The sequence below is a fragment of the Solenopsis invicta genome, chromosome 12 (assembly GCF_016802725.1).
Source record: "Solenopsis invicta isolate M01_SB chromosome 12, UNIL_Sinv_3.0, whole genome shotgun sequence".
NCBI classification, from domain to species: domain Eukaryota; kingdom Metazoa; phylum Arthropoda; class Insecta; order Hymenoptera; family Formicidae; genus Solenopsis; species Solenopsis invicta.
The window spans coordinates 20,998,265-21,021,617 of record NC_052675.1 but is presented as its reverse complement, the minus strand read 5'-3'; the positions used below and the strand labels follow the sequence as shown (position 1 = coordinate 21,021,617).

Here is a 23,353-nt window from a genome sequence, read left to right as displayed (position 1 = left end):
GAGTTCTTCCCCCACCCGTTGCCCGTCCTCGCGGCAGCCCCGTGTTTGCGTGCATGCATGCATGCTTGCTCGCTTGCTTGCTTGCTTGCTTGCTTGCGTACGTGCGTACGTACGTGCGTACGTCAGTGGGATTTGAAGTTTTGTTATATCGAGTCAATGTCACGCCTGATTCACGTCAAATCCAAAGTCTTACGGTACGTTGTACGAGACGGGGAAAAAAAAGAGAATCGTCGACGGGCGAACGTGCATGCGTGCGTTCGTGCGAGCGAGCGAACAACGAGTGGGAGGTGCGAGGAGGGGAGGAGAAGTGACCGCGAGAGGAGAGCGGAGAGAGGGCGAGAACGCAAGCAAGCAAGCAGGCAGGCAGACACACCGTGTCCCGTAGTCTCTTTCTGTCTTCCTCTCCCCTTTCCCTTCTCTCTCTCTCTCTCTCTCTCTCTCGTCTCGTAATATCGTGCTCCGAGCGAGAGCTACTCGATTCTCGGTATCGGTCGCGGGTATCTTTTCAGAGAGCCGCGAAAATTCTGCGAGGAAATCGCTCCGCCGACGTTCCCGCCTCCCGGACTCTTTTTCGCAAGCGTGCGAGAGAAGGAGTAGGAGGAGGAGGAGGAAACGGCGACGGCGCGAGAATGGATAGCGGAGATCTTTCTCCCTCTCTCTTTCTCTCTCTCGCGCGTAACATTCCTTTCGCCTCGGCGACTTGTCGCGAGGGAGGCAACAACGTGCAGCGCGTCTCGCGTCGCGCCGGCCGCCGTCGAATGAAAACTGTGTCAGGCAATTTTACCAAGTTCGCCCCTCCGGCGCGGCCTCGCGTCGCTATATGCACCCGTAATCGTTTTCGGCAGCCGCGATTATTTCTACGAAGACGGCGGAATCGCGACGAGCGTATGTGAAATTGGCTGTTACGCGTCTGTCTACCTACCTACCTATCTACCTGCCTGCTTGCCTGCTTGCCTGCCTGCCTGCCTGCCCGCCCGCTTGCCTGCCCGCCTGCCTGCCTGTCTGGCGCGCGCGCGCGCGAGAGAGAGAAAGAGAGAGAGAGAGAGCGAGCGAGCGAGCAGAACCTCGCGGCTTCTCTCCTTTCTTTCTTACTTATTCCGCGCGTGTACGTGTGTACGTGCGTGCGCGTGCGACTCTCATACACGCGCCCCGCACGCACTCGACACAGGCTAACGGCGAGGCGGACGCATTTTTCTGCCGCTCGTTGCATCTCGCGTTCCCACAGAGTACGGCTAAACGTCACTGCGAGCGGACGACGACGCGCCTTCGTTCGTTCGAAGCTTCGGCGTGTCACAGTTTACATACGTTGGCGGCTGCGATCTGTACGACGACGGAGTCGAGACCTTTCGAGCTCGTTAAAACGGCGATTATACGTGTCACGGAAAGATCGCGCGGAGATTTTACAGATTTTAAAATTAAGAGAATTTCACGCGTACATCTCGCCGAAGCAAAGTGATTGTTAAAACAGACGACTGGTCTAAAGGTGCACCCAAATAAATAATCGAACAACCTTGTCCTTTCTTATTGAACAGATAGCTTATTTATATTTTTTCTCTCATTTGTACAAATCTAGTATTTACAGATTATAATGTAAATCGCGAAACAGTGATCGAATTCAAGGGTGTATGAATAAATAAAACTCTTTACATGTATGAAGAACAAAAATAATTTTTTGCGTGCGAGCTATTAGAAAATAATAAAAGACTCCAACAGAAAGATTATATTAACTTATAAAAAATGAAAAAACTACTCGAAAAAAATAGAAACAAGAGGAAAAAGAAAGAATTCTGAAATAATATCTATATATATGAAAATAATCTTTGATTCGATACAGCCTTAAGACAGCCATCGATTAAGGCTCTGCGAACAATAGAGGAATATTAAGTATTAAGAATAGGAATTAAAATTTTAGAATCAGTTTTCTTAATGAATATTAAACGTGACACACGTACATAATGGATACGAATAGAATGCAAGACGTAAATGTGTCACACAAGATAAAACGTAACCTATTATTTATTTATAATGTTCATTGAGCAAACTGATTCTAAAACTTTAATTTCTATTCCTAATATCTTATTCATGTATATATATGAATATAAAAAATATATACGTACATTGATACAAAAGTTGTTAATTGAATTTTTCAACTTGATTAAATTTCTTCAGTTCAATTATTTGTGTATTTAAGTTAAATATATAAATACTTAAAGTAACGTTCAAGTAGTTTATGTGTTTAACAATAAACAAAGTACATAAATACTTGAATTGAAAAAATGTAATCGATTGAAAAATGTAGTCAAGTTAACAACTTTTTTCTCATTCTACATAATGAAATTGTCATCATTAGGAATTATACTTGCGCAGTTGTTAATATGTAAATGTAGTATGTTGTTAGAAACGCGCGCTAAAATCTTTCACATTCGATTTCAGGTAAAGAATCGTGAGACTCGTGGCAACGTGTTCTTCGTACATTCGTATAGTCTGAGGAATTTATTACTTGTCATAAGATTGAATTATGGTTAGACGCGTTCGTCCGATTTTTTTTTTTCCCCCGTAACCTGACCAAACGAGTCGCTGGTTAAAAACATTCAGCGGGTGAGATTAGCGATGAGGAAATCAGTTACATTTTTCTTGTGTGTCATTGACAGACTTCTGCGCGACACGTGCCGGATCCTTTCGTTTGCTGACAATTGATGTTTATTATACTCCGAAGTCAACGCAACTCTCTCTCTCTCTCTCTCTCTCTCTCTCTCTCTCTCTCTCTCGCTCGCTCGCTCGCTCAGGCGATCGCGCATTTTCAAAAGGGAGATGAAAAAAAGATACGTCTGCTCATTCGCATATTTTACATTTGTGAAATACGCGCTTGTGACGTGTACATTTTTACATTGTAAAAGACCGTGACAGAGACCGTTAGTTTTTATGCGAACGCCCGGAGTTGCGCTTTAAACCGGCCGCGCGTTTCGTTGAATTCCGAACAAAGCGACGGGCTTTTGGAGCTTTATGAAAACCGCGCCCGCGAGCTAATTCGGCTCGACGGCCAAGCAGCGAATGTATTTTATTCGATTAAACGCGATACATACAGATATACAAATTTATTGCAAAATGCAGCAAAGCTGTTTGATCGCTATGGTAGCACAGCGGTTATTGACATCCCAATTATTTTCTTTATGCCGCGTGAATATGTGCGCGAGAATTAGCACAATTTAATTAGACGCCAGTCGTAACTAATGACCCGAATAATTATGTGGATAAAGGGAGGAGCGTTATATGAAGTTTACGTTGACGGACCATTTGTGTACATTAGTATAATCGTGTAAACGGCTTTTCGGGCTCGCAAGATTTTATTTTTAATCATCTTTCAAGCTGAAACGACAAAAAAGATTCACGTTTTCATTTTCTCGAGCAAAAATTAATTTGCGCGATTATATCTACCTAATTGATATTTCCACGCGAATGCCAAATCAATAATTTGCATCAAGTCACGGTGCCACATTTCTGAATGTCGCGCAGCATAATTAATCGGTGACTTTTAGAGTTTAAATTTATTATTTATTCAGTAGAAGTTGAATACCCTAATATTCTAGCCACGTGTCGCAATTTCATCATCGCTATTGCTTCCATTTATATACGTACTATTTTTATGTAAATAGGAAACAATAGTCAACAGCATGTGACACGATACGCGGCGGAAGAGTGACACAAGCATGTAGAGAAAATGTATTTTTATATAATATCCTATTAACGTATCATTAGTTGCAAAGGAATCTGCAGCTCTTTGTTCTACAGAATTTCGAGAAACCGTTACGTCCTCTCTGGAATGACGGAAGCTGGCGTAAACGTAAGAATTGTTTGAGGACAAGCCTGACGAAACGTGTAACGATTAAGCTTAATTAAGACGACGTGTAACACCGCTGATGTATATACACGACTTACGAGAGTCTCTCTCTCTCTCTCTCTCTCTCTCTCTCTCTCGCGCGCGTATACCATCAAACATCGCGGAGAAATCGCTCGTGGCAGTTTTTGTGCCTATATACACGTCTCGGTGTATTCGCGGTAAAACTCGAACGGTGTGGCACGTAAGAATATTCTCACACAGTGGTACTCAATTTTTCGAGACAACGTCAGTCGCTGGCGATGAAACGTGTGCATCAATCACGCGAGCCTAATCGGATTAATTAGAGTAACGGAGATACGGACACACGGATAACAGTGTGCGCGGTCGAGTAAGGCAAGGATTTCAATTGAAAAGCAAATTGTCGCAGCAACTGCAACACGCGAAGCTGAGGCGTCGATGAAGCGGAATGCGCTGAAACAAAAATCTTTTTTTTTTTCTCCAAAAGGAATATTTTATTTTCAATATTTATAAATATTGATCGTCGGAATAAATTCACATTAATAGTAGGACGTCATCAGAACTATCAAAAGTGAGCTGAAAACAAAGAGCTTTTTGAATTTGCAAACCCAAAGGCGAATCGTCGTGTATAAATATACGTTGCATAAGTTATTCAACGAAACATTTAATCCCATGATTATCATCGCGTGATTAACCAAGGTGAAATCCCTCCCATCGTTGGGTTCGCTTTGACCTGCTCGCGGTATCCTTGACATAGCTGCGGACGATCTTTGCAACGATCCAAGGTGTAACGTCAACTTGAAAGGTGTAATTTGATGGATAAAGTTGCGTATACGACACTTTTGTTTATCCGTTTTCTTCTCTTTCAGCTCGCAGCAGCGACGTGTTGCGATCACATTTGCCGTTGTAGAAATTAAGTTGGTGAAATTGATCAGCTACTTCTCTCTTCGGGTACCGCGCCTCGTGGCAATCGTGGCACACCTCGCCAGGATCAAGACGCGAAAACAGAACGGCATTGTCTCCGAAAATTTCAGAGATCGCACGCGAAACGTATGCGCGCGAGTCGTCGATCGAAAGCGATTATTTAAATGCGATTGCACCACTAGCGTTAAATCCAAATCACACTAGCGATTGCCGATTGTGATTGACGATTAGCGATTGAAATTTGACCAATTGGAAGAAGGAAATTTTAGCTCCTTTTACTTTGATTGGCCAAAACTCAATCTTTAATCTTCAATTTTCAATCGCTAGTGTGATTTGAGCTTTAGTCGATTACCTGCATTTCACGATTATTATATCAATGTTTGTAATTTTGAAATTCTTAATTCTAAAAAATACGATTTTTTAATATTTTTTATTAAAGGATCAAAGTCGTAATCAACAAGTCGTAAGAAGTAGCCGTACAAATTGACATAGCAATGGGTTTATTAATAGGTAAACAGTTGAAGTCAAGTTTACACACACACACACACACACACGCGCGCGCGCGCGCGCGCGCGCGTGTGTGTGTGTGTATCATTTTAAAAGTTTTTGTTTTTATTAGCGAATTTATCGACATGCAGAAGGATTCCTCCAGCGATTTGACGAAAAATGCTCAACGAATGCTATAGATTCGATTGAACGATTTTTATAAATGAAAATTCAAAACTGGAAAAATAATTTCCGAACAAGTATATTTTAAATAGAATACTTCACTGAATTGGAATATAATCACCGTTGAAAACAAACTCGCGTCGATTCGTGTCACCATATGGCAACTAGGCTGATTCTCGAATTTCTGATCCGACTGAAGGCGAGTCGTCGCGAAAAAGAAAAAGAAAAACGTTTCACGGCATCGGCACTCCGCGCGGGATCGGCGATAAAAACGGACCACCCTGTATACGTGTTTATTTCGCGCATGTTTGGGAACCGCTGAGGCAACTTTGCACGGCCACGTCTCGTAGCGTTCCAGCGACTCCCCGCGTTCTCGCTGCTGGCGTAGGTACGTCGTCAGGCACGCGGCGCGGCGGCTCTTCGGCGGCACCGACCAAGTCACTCGGCTAGATTATGCTGAAACTGGTGCTCTCCGGCGGGAGAGACAGTAGGGGAAGCCGCGAACGGGGGTTCCCCGCCAACAGCCTAGGTGAAAGCCTTGCACCGACTCTTGCGAGGACGCGGGTTACGACTATGGAAGAGCCTCGGAACACGGAACACCGTGTCGAGTTTCGTTTTGCTTGTACGTCGTCATACGTTTTTTCTCTCTTTAAGGATTAGTTTCGATTAAAGGTTATTGAAATTTTTTAATTGAAAACTTCTCTAAATTTTTATTCTTTTTTCCCGTGATCCGTGAGCCGTGAAAAAATTTTGTCGCAAATGCCCGAATTTTTACCCTGAAAGCCACTGCAAAGGAGAAAACAATGAAACGTTTGATTTATAATGGTTTTTGTAACGAAAATCACTATATTTTGCTGCAGTTTTAAATAAATAACTTTTAGACGTCCAAGTGGATCTAAAGAAATTTTTGTACGAATTATCAGTTTTATTTAAAAAAAAATGTTTTATTAACAAAAAATCTTAATTTAACCCTTAAGTACTGAGGTTGGTCCATAGAATTACGCGAAATTTGTCTCATTCTCCTGTTGCTGCCATTAAAAAATATATATGTACATTTATTGAGGAGCAGCAGAGCGATCTTCGAGTAAAAGTATCTAGGCATCTATAAATACGATGTGAAATCTTTTAAAATCGATGCTAATTAAGCATCGTGATTAATAGGATTAATTATTTCTTTGGGAAACGTATGAATTTGCAAAGAACAATTTAACGGCGCTCGTTCGTGTTCGATTTGAAAATCGTAAAAACAGTCTCTGTACTTTTGGATACCTTTGGCGACAAGATTTTGCAAAACGCAATCGATCGATTATACCGGGTGTCCGGATACCGAGCCTCTTGCTCACGAGTGACTCGCTATTGACATTGCCGTATTCAGAAGTGCTCAATCATCTTCTCGTTTCCAATACACTCGAATATAGATGTGTTTTGAGGAGGCTTTTTATGCATCGCGCGCGCGCGCGCGCGCGCGCGTGCCCTGATTCACCGATATATCATAGCAGTGAGTTTCTTTTGCATTATTGCATTTAGTTGTTGAAACGTCAACGATTAATCTCGCACAGATCCCGAATTCCACCCTTATCGTAATACACGCGTACGAGACATCGCCGCGATACGCATCTTGTTTGCGTTAAGTGCGATTAAGCGTTTGCTCGTAGTTTCCGTAGCATATTCTTTCGGAGAACGCTCTTGGCGTGTATCAAAATCGTTGACTCGTATGTACATACGTTCGCAAGTACAGACGTGCGCGCGCGTGTTGACGGATTCAGGTCAAACCGTTTTCACCGTTGACAGTGATTAACCGTTTTAAGGATAATTAGAGGGAAAAGACGGAAGTATTACCGCGGGAAATATCGAGCGACGAAGGGGGTATTCTGTATTCGCCGAGTGGCGCGCGAATCCGAGAAAGGCGGCTCTCTGCTCCGCGATTCCAGCGCGGGATGAAAGACAGACGGCAGCGGTGGCGATTCCGTTATTGCGTACGGTGCCCGAGAAAAATATAGCGGCGGGGCGGTGGAATCGACCGGTGGCTCCGCGCGGCTCCGGAACACAAAGGCGATTGTCGAAGGTGAATTTTACAACTATCCGCTGTGATTCGCCGGGACGGGAGGGACATGCGACGACGAGTCGCGCGAGACCTCTGCGTCGTCCTGGCTAATTCCCCCCGCTGAGACAACGGCCCCCCTCCCCCACCTTCCCCCCAGAGTCGTTGCTCGCTGACAAGCGTCTCTTCGCGTCTTCTTCCTCACCTCCCTCCTCCTCCTCCTCCTCCTCCTCCTCCTCCTCTCCTCCCCTGTGCTGCATCTTTTGCTCCTTCCCTCGATCTCGGCGACTTAAAAATAGAATGAGTGCGAGGATATTGTGACCGATTAGGAAGCAAACGGTGTATGTATGTACAAGGTATTCGTCGCCTTTTTCGATCTACAGATTCCTCGGTGATTTAATGTTTGTTTATGTACACGTGTTTGTCTCCTAAGTGGTCCACGAGATTTGTAAACTTTCTCAATATCTTTTTTTAAGTGCTTTATTAACGTAATTTGAAACATCGAGCCTTTGATTGAAAAGTTCCATTTTTTTTATTTGATTAATATAAATTAAATCATCGAGTCATTCGATCGAAGACTCGATGTATTAACATATGTTAGTTAACCACCGTGAAAGAGATATTGAGAAAATTTACAAATCTCATGGTCTATTTAGGAATATTTAGGAGACAAACACGTGTATATAAACAAGCATTGAATCATCGGAAATTTGCAGATTTTGTTAATTAACCGCCTTGTATTTGTTACACGAATCTTAACGAAACGCTCTCCAATCGGATAAAATGTTTCGGCTCTGCTCTTGATACAAATTGCTCGCCAGCAGCAGATTTTAATGATTTAACGATAATAATTTCATAAACGGTTTGCAAACGAATCCGCTTGCGTTTATAAATAAATATGTATTACGTACGCGTAGTCGCGCGTGTATGCATACGTTTTAAGCAAAGCTGCCAAGTTGTATGAATTCTAATAAATATTAATCACTACTTGGAACGTTGAGCGCACAAATATCGAAACGGCGAAAAAGATTGAAGTAGCTGTATAACAATTCGCCCGCTATTTCTTTTGCGGAATAAAGCAGTTGAGAAAAAATCAACTTTCTGTAGTTTCACTCCTGACGTGAAAAACAAAAAGATGTAAAAACGCGAAGCACAGTAGCCGGGAACGAGCGCCGAATATAATCCGCGAATACAGCGAGACCCATTTATTATAACATCGACGATCTGCTTTCTCTCGGTCGAAGTCGAAGAGATCATCCGCCACTTAACTTCACTCCGTTTATTCCGGACTTGACTAGTTTGAAGTTTAGCTTCTCCTAGCAACCGGTTTGTTTGCATCGCCGAGTATCAGCATAATCGTTACGCTTCGCTGTACCTAATAACCGCGCCATTACGCTTCGAAATGTCGTCCGCGTCACGCTCGTAAACGTCGCGCCTTTCCGAAAACTCACTGCAACTTTTGCCGACTATTCACTAAGGATATTTTAAAGAGAGAGAGAGAGAGAGAGAGAGAAAGCGAGAAAAGATTCTTTGTCATTGATTTTTACAACGTGCTTCGTATCACTCCCCAGAGAAAAAAAATCACGTACGCGATAAGCAAACTCATCGGCCATGCCCTCGCTTTTAATTTTCTCTCCGTTTGCGCGCGCGAGGAAAACAGTTGAGTTACGTTATAAAGCCTTGCACGTCGAACGGTATACGATAAAAAAGAAGGAGGAAAAAAGGTTTACACACGCGATAAAAGAGCGCCTCTCGTCGTGGAGAATCTCACCGCGCGCGGTTAAATCTCAACGAGTGGCGGGGTCGGCGCATCGCCGATGCAACGCGATGCATCCGCAGGTAACGCCCAACGCATTTTCAATGTTAAAACGTGCCTTCTTCCATCTCGCGACACGTCCTACACGCCGACACACACACACACGGGGTGTACCGTTCACACCGCTAGCGCGTGATAATAGAGACTTGAATCGAGGTGGCGGAAGCGAAACGCGCGACGCTGAAATTACGACGGTAGGGGGGAGAAAAGACGAGAGGCGGCTTCCGTCGGTAGTCCAACTTTTGTTCGGCACGAAAGCAGAGTTCGCGGACTCTCGAGTCGGACCTGTGTCTAGGCGCGAAAGGCGCAGCCGTAGCCGCGAGACACCCTGTATAGAAGACGGAGAACGTCGAGCTGCAGGAATCTACCGTGGCAGAGGCAGAGGCAGGCTCTCTCGACTAAGGCGATTACAACGCGGAGGATCCGTGAATCTACTTTCGAGCGAGCGGCTCGCTCGCTCGTTCGCGAGAATTCTGCCTCGTTACGCGCACGCACACGCACGCGACGTAACGTTCGTGCGGCTTTAACGGCGACGGGCGTAAGGAGGGCAGTAACAGAAATGGGAACCTATAGCAGGCGGGAATGCTCTCGGGTACCGTAAATACATTGCAGCGCAATAAAAATAGAATGCGGGATACCCCGCATTGACGATATGCCACATTGATATTTTAATCGTGACTGACCCGCGCGCGCGCACCGATCGCGTTTTCTTTTTTTCCCCCCTTCTCTTCTCCATACGTTCGTGCTTTATCATCGGTGACGATGGTACATGCGAATTTTCCGCTCGGGTGGCATTGCGGTTTGGTACCGCGCATAAATTGCCACGCTGCCTGTGATCATCTTCGTAACGTTTAGCATTACCTCTCGCGATTAATAGTTAGCTCGTTTCTCTTCATAGACGATTTCATATAAACGCTTCGGCGACGATGCAATCTATATTACGTCGTGTCTCGCGCGGTATTCACGGTGCGTGGAAACGTTCCACGCGCGCGACTCGAAAGATCGTTCTCAGATTTTGCATCAAATTTTCCATCGTATCTCTGAACCGCCGCATCGGAGGATTACCATAACAGTCGTCTAGAATGCGAACCTCGCGCGACGCGTCGACCATCGGCCGGATCCTCCCGTGGACGCGCGCGAGAAAAAGGTACAGCCGCCTGGAGGGTGGAGGGGGGGGGAGAGGAGCGAAGAAGGAGAAGGAGGTGGCGGAGGCAACCGTCCGAAGGTGTAAGAGGAGAGGAGAGACGCAGCGGCGCGCGTGGACGGATGGTTCGAGGGGATATGGGGGTTCCCCGAGTCGAGTCGAACGCGCGAGCCCACGCGGACGGCCTTGCACGTCGCCTTGCTTGTATTGATCAGCGGGCTTGACAGCCCCGTAGCGTTACGGCGGGCGCCTTTGGTACTCGCTCCCTTTCTCTCTCTCTCTCTCTCTCTCTCTCTCTCTCTCTCTCTTTCTCGCTCTCTCTCTCGCTCGCTCTCTTGCTCCCTCGTCGTCGAAGCGGTTGGTGCGCGAATATTTTGTCTCGCCGCCGCACGATGGTGGTACACATATACACGCACGCGAGAAAGAGAGAGAGTGAGACCATACAACTGCATCGGCACCGGTGTGCGATAGGCGCCACTACGCGCGCGGCGGCGGCGGCGTCCCTACCTTCCGACGGTGTGCGACGTGCCGCGCGCTCGTCCTCTCCGCGGAAGGCGCGGAGCGTATCGACCGATCGTTACGCCTCCACGAGACTCTGCCGCCGCGTACCACGCACTCTCTCTCGAGAGATGACGCTTCTCTCTCTCTCTCTCTCTCTCTCTCTCTCTCTCGCCGCGAGGGAACGACGGAATAGTCGCGTATCACGAATACGTCGCGGGTCGCCGAGATTCCTCCTCTGGGGTCTTAAAAATTCTGCACCAAACCTCTCGAATCGTCGAAACTGGATTCGACGACGTTGAGAATTTTGTCTCTGTCTTCCTCCTCCTCCTCCCCTCTCGAGAGACGCGGGAATACGATGCCGCGAAAGGATATCTCGCGCCAACGCGAATCCTGACCCAGTCACTCTGACTCTATAGGCGCCACCGTACTCCGGCGAAGGCGATGCCCCCGATCTTTGGGGAAAATTTCTATCGATCGGTTGTCGCGTTTCGACGAAACTTGCCATCCGCCGCTACGGCGAAAATACATGACCGGGTCAATGCAGAGTGCGCTGACATCTCAGCCAGTTTTATCGCGAGAGAAATCGATATGTGCGCGCTTATCCGCATATATGTGCTTTTCCAAAAAAGCAAATCTCTTTAAAAACTCGTTTCGAAACTGTTAAAATTAAAATTCCATTAGCTAACCAACTAAGAACTGGTACTGCTAAAAAGCAGCTCCAATTCAAAAGAGTCGAATTACGTCTGAAGGTATTATAGGTAAAAAATGAATTGCGTCTGAAAGTAAATTTCGTAAAAAAACGTCAAAAAGCGAGATTTTATCTCGCGCGAGAGGGAATACTCTGTATCCGGGATATGCGAATTTTATTTTATTTTATCATTCTAATTTTCGCGTGTTACTCTACTAACGCGGCCAATCTTGGATCTCTCCCTTCGACGTAACTGCCGCGATCGCGAGATCCCCAAAGGCGCCAAGATCTTATTACCTGCCTGCGCGCGGTGGTCGTACGCACATTTGAATCGTTCTGATTATGTCAGCTGGTTCTCTGACGTAAGGAGAGACGCCCGGCGCCGATTGGGCGACTGGCGCGCGCCCACTACGCGCGCTTGTGCACGCGCGTGCGCCGCAATCGCGCGGGGCTCCCCCAAAGTGGCGGCCGGAGCCCCGCACGAATGCATCGGCAATGGCGTCACACGGGATCTCTGCCATCGTCCTCCCTCCGGAATGCCCGCTGGTTAACCCACGCGAAGGCGCACTTTGCGATTTTCGCATGCTCCCGCGCGCTGCTGCAGTTATAGCGTGTGCCGTTACATGTACCGCAAATGATTTTGACGGAACGGGACGAATCTCGAGAATTTTCACCTACCAATCAGCGCCACCGATTCGTACGCACGATTGGAAGGTGTTTCACACCTTCTGTTATCTATACGAGACATTTATCGACACGCTTCCATCGCGCTCTTTCGGATACTTATTTGTAATGTATTTAATATGAAGAAACATTTGACGAATACGTATATAAAAAATAAACGATCGAATCCTAAAATGATCGAAAAGCTGCATCAAATTATTAAATTGATTAGCAATTTAATTTGTGATACATTTCTAGTTTTACTTAACTGATACGATGCATTTTTAAATGCGGCGCACAGTTTGGAGAAATTTGTAAATGTTTGTAAATTCGCATTACAACTGGAAATTGTTATTGAACACTAAGATCTGTTTTCGATATGACTATTCTCTCAATTTAAATTTGTTATATACAAATACATATAATTAATCTTCTTGCGTTCAATTGGGAATTTGATAACAGGTAAATTTTCAATTTTGAATCGTTCAAATGTTTAAAATTTCATAAAAAAGGTCACATAAAAAAAGGGAAAAACATTTTGAGTCAAACAATTATAAAATCGTATTTTTGGATGTTAGAAAAATGTACCAGAATGTTTTCAAATTTTTTTAGAGTCCAAAAACTTTTAAAAACCACTATCAGGCACCAGTAACCCGGTTAAACTACAGGAAAGTACCGAAAAAAATATTGGAGGTTTAAGGACATTTTGACAATACAATATGAGTTAAAAATTATCGAAATTTAAAAACTGCGGACTTCTCTAGGCTTAGTCTTTTCTTTTTCTAATCAACAAGAAAAAAATTTTAAATTTGGTCGCGAATATTCAAATTTTGTCCCTGAAAGTTTCAAAGAAGAAAGCAATGAAAAATTTAATTTATAATGATTTTTGCAGTGAATTATTATATTTTGCTGCAGTTTTAAATAAACAAATTTTAAATGAGTAATGCATGTAAATGAATTTTTGCACGAATATTTATTAGTATCTATATATGTAAAAATTTTGATTTAATTATTAATGCTACTTTAATTTTCATCAAATTTGTAAATAAGTATAATATAATATTAGTATAAGTACAAGACGCGATTTTACATTACATAAGAATTAAGAGTAAACAAAAATTTTAATGTATAAATCAATAAGTGAATTGTACTCAAATTTTACACAGATACATATTGATACACAAACGTAAGTAATACTAGAATATTTTACGAAATTCTTTTATTTTTGATCGTTTTGAGATATGATCCAATATATTCTTAACATACACGCGTATACATATGGTTTTCTTTAAGGATGCTTTGGCTACACAATACGAACTAAAAATGATCAAAACTTAAAAATTGAAAGCTTTTCTAGGTTTATTCTTTTTTTTTTTTTCAATTAACCTTAAAAAGTTTTGGTCGCAAATGCCCGTATTTTGGCCCTGAATCTAGCTGCAAAGAGAAAACGATGAAAAATTTGATTTTTAATGGCTTTTGCAGCAAAAATTACTATACGTATATTGCAATTTTAAATAAATAACTTTTAAACGAACAAGTGACTCTAAATAAATTTTTGCACGAATATTTCCTATTTATTATAAAGTTTTATTAGTATATGTAAAAATTTTGATTTAATAGGTAATGCTACTCTTCCATCAAATTTGCAAATAAGTACTTCAAAACGCGATTTTGAATAGAACATAAGAAGAATCACAAGAGAAAGAAAAAATCTGTAAGTAAATTGCGTTGAAATTTTACACAGATAGTCAAACGTAATATGACGTTATAAAATAATATTGTACGAAATTTTTGTATTTTCGGTAATGTTTTGAGATATGACTTATACGGCCTTAAATTATAATTAATTTTAATGATAAATAAAAAAAATGAATGGAATAAAATTGAATTCCTTTTTCGAAGTCTAACGCAAATGAAACAGAAGAAAGATTTTAATTATAAATGAACGGAACAAATAGAATTTTTCTTTGAAGTCTGACGTAAACCATCGTAGATCGCCTGAAGTGGGTTTGTTGTTTATACGCGCGCGTCACTCGCTCTATTGTCAATCAGATTTCACGAAGGAGAGAAGGCTCGCGCGCGCGCGCGCGTGCGCGCGCGTTTGGTGCATCCTCGGAGATGGAGCGAGACGGCGTGAAACGCGGCGCGGTACGCCGCGCACGCGTTCGGTACAATCGACTCCCGTGACGCGCGCGTCGATGACTCGCCGTTGACCGCGCGCGACGGACACCTCGTCCCTAATCGCGAGGGATGGCGATGCGGCGCGACGCGGCCGGGAAGCGCGCGCGGGATCAGGTGCGATGAAGATACCGAATCCGGGGTGAATGGACTCTCTCGTTAACGGAGATAGGACATTTTCCGTCAATGCAACGAGCAAGCCTCGCGCGCGCGTGTGTGCGACATATTCTTGACGGCTTTGACGTTGACCTTATGCGACTCGGTCGATGTCACATGCGTTCACGTTACTCCCGATCTTGGAAAAATCTCGATGCTTGCCAATCAAATTCAAGTTCAATAAAGAACGTTGAAGATATAAAGAAATAAAGGTTTCTAAATTAGAGTAATAACCAATTGTTTGCGTCTCAGCAACTGCGCTTTACTCTCATTAGCCGCTTAATCAATTTCGTTTGTAATCAATTTGTTTTGACAGAGCTGAGCTCCTTTGTTGCCATAATTATTTTTCGAATAATTAACAGAGAAAGAAAGAGCTGTCTGATGTCGAATCGCCGCGGCACGTAGCTTCTCGACTTTATACACATTTTCGTCAATGGCCGACCATTTTGAACATACGTACTTTTTTTATTAGATAAAAATTTCAGCAAATATTTCTTAGGAGAAAATGTGAATATGGATACGAAACCTCTGAGATCCAAAGCAAGGTCGGAGAGAAAGTTGTTTTGCGCCTTTGCGTGACACCTGGTGAGATAGGAATTTCTAAATGCCGAGAAGAGCCCGTTTGATATTAGAAAATATGCACGATTAAATGGGGAGGATCTTGGATATATCGAACGATATGAAAAGAAACGTGGGTTATCGTTAATGAGCAATTAATACAAGTAATTTATCTCAAATGTTGTAAGAGATAAGTCTTATAAGAGATAAGTTTGAAGCACAACGAATAGCACGGGTAGCAAGGAAATAAGGAACAGTTGAGCGTGTTAAGTAAGGAAAACGTATAAAACATTGTTTGTTCAACATATCGAACTGTTCCTTGTTTCTTGTTTCATCGTCCGTGCTTCTCATTGTGCATTTAGTTGCTATTTAGTTTGCAAAGATATACGCGTTTTTCAGGTTTCCCTTTCCTGTTATAAAAATAACAGGAGACATCGATCAAGGTCGAGTGATTTAGCGCAAGTGTCTCACTCGCGAAACATCGAAGAATATATCCAGATTCGGTCCTGATTTTGGAAGCGAAACAGAGCCGGTGGTGGCGGTAGGTCGGAAATAATGCATCTCGGCCGGAACGGTTGAAATGCAATTAATCAATCGAGCAATTAGCGAGTCGGTTGCGCATGCCTGTTGGTTGAAAATGTTTCATGGCACGATTGTACGCGATAATATGCGTTTGAATAAATTAGCGGCTTGTCATGTCGCGTGACAAATAGAAACAGTGTGCCGTAAGGTCAAGGACCGACCCGATGTCGCTTTCTCGGCGCGAGTCGCGCGGCGCGTGTTCGCTGTAGCGACGTTTATTTTACTGGCTAATGCACGTTTCGCCGCGCTCAAAGGATAATTTATTACCTTTTATTACCTTTGCGATTTAACGTCTTCGTCTTTGCGAAGACGTTATTGCCATCGCCGACCGGTACCGGCCCGTTCACGGCCAATGTTATCTTTTGTTCGATAAGCACGCGCGCGCCCGCGCCAATTTTTACGTTGGCGTAAAATCATCGAGAGTCGCTCTCGTTACCGCGACTCAACGTCTTCGCCGTCGCAAATCTGATCGATCATTGCGAAAGATCTAGAAAATTGGTGAACTAACGGAACGTGGCGATGATTTTTAACGGCCGTTAGTTCCGAGCGATCCCGTTTCATATATCACTCAACCTCTTTTTTTTTTTATTACTAAATGTACAGTTGCATTCATGCGTTGCTGCAGAAGAGAAAACTCAAGAGAGTTTTACCGAGTGCAGTATGTTTGCATTTTTATCTACAAATGATTTATCTGATTTATCCAACGGATAAGTCTTCGGGAGGAAAGCGAGAGAGAGAGAGAGAGAGAGAGAGAGAGAGAGAGACGCGAACCAAGGTCAGAATCGCAAAGCCGTTTACCGCGATTACGCGTGCGACGTATGACTGTAGAAAACAGGAATTTCTAAGTGGAAAATCTATTTTCAAATATATCGGTCATACACACACACACACACGCACACGCACACGCACACCGCATATTTGCCAGTCACGGTTCTGTTTTTTAAAAACGTACAGCGTTATCGCGACAGGCAGGACTCCACGCCCTGATTTCCGATGAAAATCATGACCCTCGCAAGTCCCTGACGACCTCGAAATATCCCTCTCTTCCGATTATGCCCCACATATGCCCTGATCATCACTAATCGTCGCTGTTGTTCGACAGACATCCCTCTGCGGAATTAAATGGAGGAAGCTCGTGTGGGGCGAGGTGGCCGGTGGCTTCGGCGGCACGCCCCTCGAAGACCCGGTGCTGTCGAGTTTTTCGCGATGTTTAGCTGGTGACATTCTGTGCGTGTGGCGACGAGTGGCCGCCACGCCGGCCACCTCCGGTCCGGCGACGGCCGGTGCCTCCTCGGCGCCCATGTTCAGCGACATGAGCATCGCGCCCTCGCCTGCGCCTCCGCCGCTCTCCCTCACCGCCGCCAAGGAACTCTGGATCTTCTGGTACGGCGAGGAACCCGATCTCTCCGGCCTGGTATCGCCGGAGCTCATCGCTTGCGGTGAGTATATCCTGTGCCGCGTGCCCGGAAACGCTCCGCGCCACGCCGCGCCGCGCCGTGCCGCGCCGTTTTGCTCGTTCCGGAAAGCCGCGAGCCGGGTAAGACCCTCTCTCTAGATTACCTGTGGATGGAACTTTATACGTTGAGGAACGTAAAGAGGATACTTAATATCGCAAACTCGTTACACGAGTCTGGAAGCGTTTGATCGTTACCTCGGACAGGATTTTTTTCTTTTCTTTTCTTTTTTATTTATTTTAGAAAGTGACGAACCACGAACAAAATCGACAAGGACGGTCAAGAACGAGCGAAAGTGTTGGCGTAAAAGTGATGCGACCCTTTGGCAGGCATACTCGATTCGTATATCGCGTTCAGACGTACATCGCGATACGCGGTGTATTCTCGGACTGGAAGTAACAATTACGCGATGTTTATACGCCGTTGTGTAGCGTTTTACCTAACGCCAGCGAGAAGACCGTGGCTAACTTTTATTACGTACTTTCCAAGAAAAAGTTTCGACACGTAAGAGACACGAAGGGACCACGTTGCGTTAACGGATTTGCAGATGCGCTCGACGCGCAAAAATCTTGGACTGTACACCGCAACATCTATAGACCCAACATCTATAGACCCGTGTAGGGTGTACACGTACACGCGTACGCGTCTCGCTCTCTATCGATATCGCCGACGTTGAGGCTAAGAGGCTAACGTCGAAGCTACGGTGGGAGGGGGAAAAAAGGAATACGATTAAAAGTGAAACTCGCTTTAGTCTTTAGATCGCCGCGATAAGCAGCGACGTGTTACAAACGCGTTAGCCCGTGAATCACACATAAAATTATCGTTCGACTGCGCCTGCCTCCTTCCTTCGGGCTATCAAGCGATTCCGCCCGTGTTCTGCGCGGTGCAGCAACGCGAGCGCCGCTTCTATAGTCTTGAACAGAATTTTCATGACGTGTTTCCCTCCACGTACATTTTCCGCGTTTCGCTTCAAAGTCTCTCGTCGTCGAGTAGAGACGATAGGTTTGCGTCGTTCTAAAATAAAACCTCGGGGCAGTTGAGCTGGTCTCTCATTTAACAACACCTGCTGCGTGATTTAAAGTCAGTGGACATGCGACAAAGCTTTAAAAAGCGGCTAGTGAACCGACTCGAGTCTCACTTGTTCGATTCTTAGATTAGGTCAAGGAATATGCTCAACCGCGATTAGTCCATTTGTTGAATTAAAGCTTTCGTTTTCTCATGTATTACAAACCTCTTGATAGAAATCGAATCAGAAATGAAAAATTATTTCAATTATTTTTTTCTCGTACTCCACATTCAAAATTTCAATTTTTATATTTTAATAAAAAAAATTATTTTTTCATTTGTTAATCCTTAAGCACCCTGGGGAGGTACAAACGTACACCACACAATTTCGCGTGGTAAAATTGTAGTCTAAAATTATAATTACTTCTTAATATATTTGTCTAAAATTGAAATGACGAAGAGTGAAGTACAATTTTTGTAATGAAATAAAGCCGACTGCTCTATCTCTTTTCACAAAATATTTACAAAGTTTGAAACAAAATTTTGTTTTGACAAGAATTAATATTCTCATTCAATTAACAACTGATTAATAAAATATATTGAAAGTGGAACCTCAAATTCAAGCAAAAATTAATCGCGATTGAGTGTGTTTCATAAATTAGGTCGCGAAGAACGTTTAGTTATCAAATTTGATTCGTTCGCTCTTAAATGTTATTTCACTTGAAAGCTCCGACGACGATTATTCCGTGCACATGGTCGTCATCGTCGTCGTCACGCAACGGACCAGCAGCGTTCGAGCCGCGCCGGACCGAGGCCCGGCCGGCGGCGGCGGTGGCGGCGGCGGCGGCGGCGGCGTTTCTCGACCGGCGGGGTCGCTGAACCATGCACTTGTCTGCAACTCGTTGCAGCGCGCAACGTATAGATCTGCCGTGTTGTGCATCGCGCTGCGCCGCACCGCGCCGCGCTGCTCTGCTCTGCTCTGCTCTACTCTGCTCTGCTCTGTTGGAGAGTGCACCAATTGCGAAACTGCGGCCAAGCGACCGCACGATGAACCGTTAAAACTGAAAAGCGCAGCCGGCCGCCGCGCACCAGGACGGTGACAGTCGCGACAGTTTAGCGCTATGGGCTGAAAAAGGACGGTTGAGAGTCGAGATAAGGCATTCTCTTATCGGATATCGATCTAATTTCTTTCCTTTCTTAGAAGAGAGTATTTTTGAATTATTAATTTAATCGTATCTAGCATAAATGTTTAGCTTGATAAATGTTATAGCGTCTATTGGTCTTTTTTTTTATCCCGCCAGATGCAATAATTAATATTGAGATAAATAATAACAGAGCTACAGCGACAGCCGAGCGTGCTCCACTTTCTAAGAATAATACATTTTATTGTCGGTTTTGCCGCGTACAATTATCGCGATGGAACGTTCGGATTTTCGGGAGACGCGGTAATAACGCGGGCTGCAGCGAGACACACCGCGGCTAGTGGTCCACGAGAGATGCAACTCCCTCAGGCTCCGGTCATATCGATCGAGGGAACACGTGTTCTCCCACCCAGTGATTCTCAACGCTACTGCAACTGCGCGTTATTACACGAGACCGAGTCTCGTATTTAACTTTGAGACTCGTCAACTTTCACGTTGAAATAATTACGTCTCGGCGTTAAATTATTTCCGTTAGTCGGTGGAAAACGCATCGCGTCTGCCCGAGATACATCTTTGGACTCGGACGCGTGCGAGTTGGTGAAACCACGGAAACGGGACGTGCGTAATATCGCGCTCGGCGCGAACTCTCGTGGATCCTATGCACCTCCTTCTCGCGCTTTTCGAAGCAGCGTACTCGTTCCGCGTGAGAACAAAATCAGGGGAAAGCTGGCCCGAGCCCGAGCCCGAGCGCGCGTTGACTCGAGAATTCTAAAACTTTTCCGTTTTCTCGGCCAACCTCTTCTCTGCCTTCCGCGAAACGCTCACCGTCGCTCGACGTCACGTCGTACTGTGATTTTACACGCGAATCTGCGCGAATCGCATTACTTTCACGCTAAATTCCGCCGTCGCGCCGCGCACTGCGCACTGCGCGCCATTCGGACGCGCACTCGCGGCGGTAAATAAGAGCGGGCTGGCTTCGCCTGCCTCATCGTATGGCGCGACTATGATGCTCGTGTGAAAATTACACACGTATTTGGTGCCAAGATTATTAAAGACGTATCGCTTCTTCTTACTTAATTGGAACAATAGCAGCAGCAGCATGTAACCGTTATTTCCGCGTATTTTTAGAAATCGATCGTCCATACGAAGCGCGCATTAGAGTATTCTAGTTCCTCCACGTCGTTCATTGTACGGAATACAGGAAGAATCGTTACAACTACACACCGACGCGACGCGACGCGACGCGACGCGCCGACGGTTTCGTTCACCATTTTATTACTTGCTGTCATTTACAGAAAGCGAGCAGGGTTCTTGGGAAAGCGGATTGTCGTACGAATGCCGGTCACTTCTTTTCAAGGCTCTGCATAACTTGATTGAACGGTGTTTGCTATCCCGTGACTTCGTTCGCTTAGGAAAGTGGTTTGTGCAACCTTACAATGGCTACGAGAAACACCGTTGTAGCAGGTAAAAACGCTTGTTTACTAATAATTACTTACGATTAGTAATTTGCGTTCTGCGCGTTCTTTCAAAGAAAGAATTTCGATTCGAGTATCTTTTCCGAGAGTATTGATATTTCATTTTATTTTGAGAATATACATATATTCCCTGTTGGAACATTCGCTATAACGTATGCCTTATCACATAAAATTAGATATATTCGAGATGTACAATGACGTATTTAGAATGTACGTATTATATCTAAATATCTCATCATATTTAAACATCAAATTAAAGAAGATTGTTAGTAGAAATAAATATAAGAATTATATCTGATAACTTGATATTTGTAAATGTTTGACATGTGAAGGAGATGTGGCACACAAATATGTGAACGGGATGCGTACGCCTCAAGTATAAAATTAATGTGATAAGGAGTATATACAACGCGTCAAATGTACTAAGTGCACGATATAAATATTTCTTTTGCGATACAACATATTGGTAGTGACAGTATAGGTTTGATTAAATCTATAAATTTGTTGATTATATTTGCAGCAGCCATCTGTCCTTCTCGTTTGCATTCTTCGTTCACGGAGAAAGCACTGTGTGCGCGAGTGTGGACGTCAGGCAGCATCCTGCGGTGCGACATCTTACAAAGACGTGTCTACAACGTACCCAGACCTCCCAATCCGGCGTTAAGGGTAAGTATCACTGGTAAGCGGTAACGCGGAAAGAAAAGTCTACGTGGTCGGCGTGGTTGGCGTGAAACGTCGATCCCATTTATTGATACTTGTGTATTTCTCTTCTTGTTTCGCAGTGATCCTAGCTCCTTACGGACTAGCGGGCACATTAACGGGTCAGGTGAGCCGTATGGACAGTCAACTTCTCGAAGAATGGAAACACTTCTATCCGATCAGTACCGGCAGTAATCCAGAGACCGGGCTTCCACCCCTCGTGGAGGTCCTCGTCGGTGGCGTGCGCATGCGTTATCCTTCTTGTTACGTCTTGGTTACGGATATGGATGATACGCCACCCGAAACTCCTCTCTCGCCGCCAAGTAGCCCCGTCACTTGCGAACGGCCCCTCTTGATGCAACAGGAACTGAGCGCAGCTACCGAATTGCCGGAACGCGTGTGGGCGGAATGTACTTTGAGTTCACCAGTGTCTGCTTCCAAGACGGAATCTTCCATGGAACCTGGAACCTGGACGTTCGTGGAACCGACGCAAAAGTCTTCCTGTACCTGTTCATGTTCGAAGTAAGGACAGCGGAAATTCATTCTTTTTTTTATTTTGACTTTATTGCATTGTGCGAGACACTGTCTTTAGATTTCTGTTTCTTAGATTTTGATTATATATAAAAAATTAATTGTTTACTATATAATTTTTAATAAGTTTATCATTAAATTGGTTTAACTACTTGATAGCCTTGGTGGATAGTCAATCGCCATCTTTTTCACGATACATTGAACGCCGTAGTAAACATTTAATTTTTGCTATATATTGCGTCAGTTGAATAATGTTAGTAATATTTGCCATCATATTGGTTTCTGTTTGCATGTAATAGCACAGAATATAGAGTCGTAGAATATCTAAATTATTATATAATAAATAAGTAGTAGTGTGTGATGGCTGTTGTAATGTGTGCATGAAAATTTAGTCTTTGAATAGATGGCTCAAATGCAATTGTTAATAGCCAGTTTGTTAATTTATTTATTATAAATTTACATTTAAAATCAGTAAATTTCTTATCTATAACTTTGTATACAAGCTGCAAACACAGAAGTAAATAATGTTATTGACTATTTTAATGACTATCGTCGTTAGAACGAAATTTGTAATATTATATGTTGCATTTGAGTTTTTATAAAAAAAAAGCATATTGTTTAGGACCGAGTATTAATAAGATATAATATAAATCCCATCAAAAGCTAAAGAGACCTGAAGTATTAAGTTTAAATAGAAAAATCAACTGCAACATCTATAGTTGCCATATGTATTTTTTTACATAAATCAATGAAGACTAGTTTAAAATGTTGTAAATATATAATCTTAGCTGATTCTTTCTTGACATTTAAATATATGGTTATTTGACTTTTATATTTGAAAAATGATGAGGCAAGATACTCGATATGCAAAATTATTCTTTGTAGTTACTAATTTAAAAAAAAAAGATGAAGCTTAAAATGATCGTAATGTGTCGTTTTATAGCAATAATTCAAATGTAATGGAATATTCAAAATTTGATCAAGATAAAATAATACAATATTTTTTTAATAATAACGTATTGAAGTGTCAGAAAAAAATGTAAGGAAAATTAATCATAAGATTACTTTGAAATAATTTAAACGTTTTTCAAACATTGTTAATTTGGAAGCAAAGCATTTAGCTTTTTATTTACATTTAATAATGATTCGATGATTTTTTTTTTTTTTTTAAGTAAATGAATAGACATTTATTTAAAATCAGAATAGTACAATGGAACAAATCATTTTATTGTTATAAATATTATTCGTCATATTTTTAACTAGTCTTTATA

The 23,353-nt window shown here is 43.5% G+C and overlaps 1 protein-coding gene across 4 annotated transcripts in view; it reads left to right on the top strand.

Annotated features, from left to right (window-relative positions):
- LOC105202718 (mediator of RNA polymerase II transcription subunit 13-like) overlaps positions 1–23,353 on the top strand; it is a 34,146-nt gene that overhangs the window by 751 nt on the left and 10,042 nt on the right. For 3 of the 4 annotated variants that reach the window (XM_026136192.2, XM_026136191.2, XM_026136189.2), the window contains exons 2-5: positions 16,879–17,215; positions 20,673–20,841; positions 21,373–21,518; positions 21,635–22,073. In XM_026136192.2, coding sequence (XP_025991977.2) covers positions 16,879–17,215; positions 20,673–20,841; positions 21,373–21,518; positions 21,635–22,073 — 1,091 coding nt within the window. The remainder of the gene's footprint in view (positions 1–16,878; positions 17,216–20,672; positions 20,842–21,372; positions 21,519–21,634; positions 22,074–23,353) is intronic. The other variant, XM_026136190.2, reaches the window with a different exon arrangement.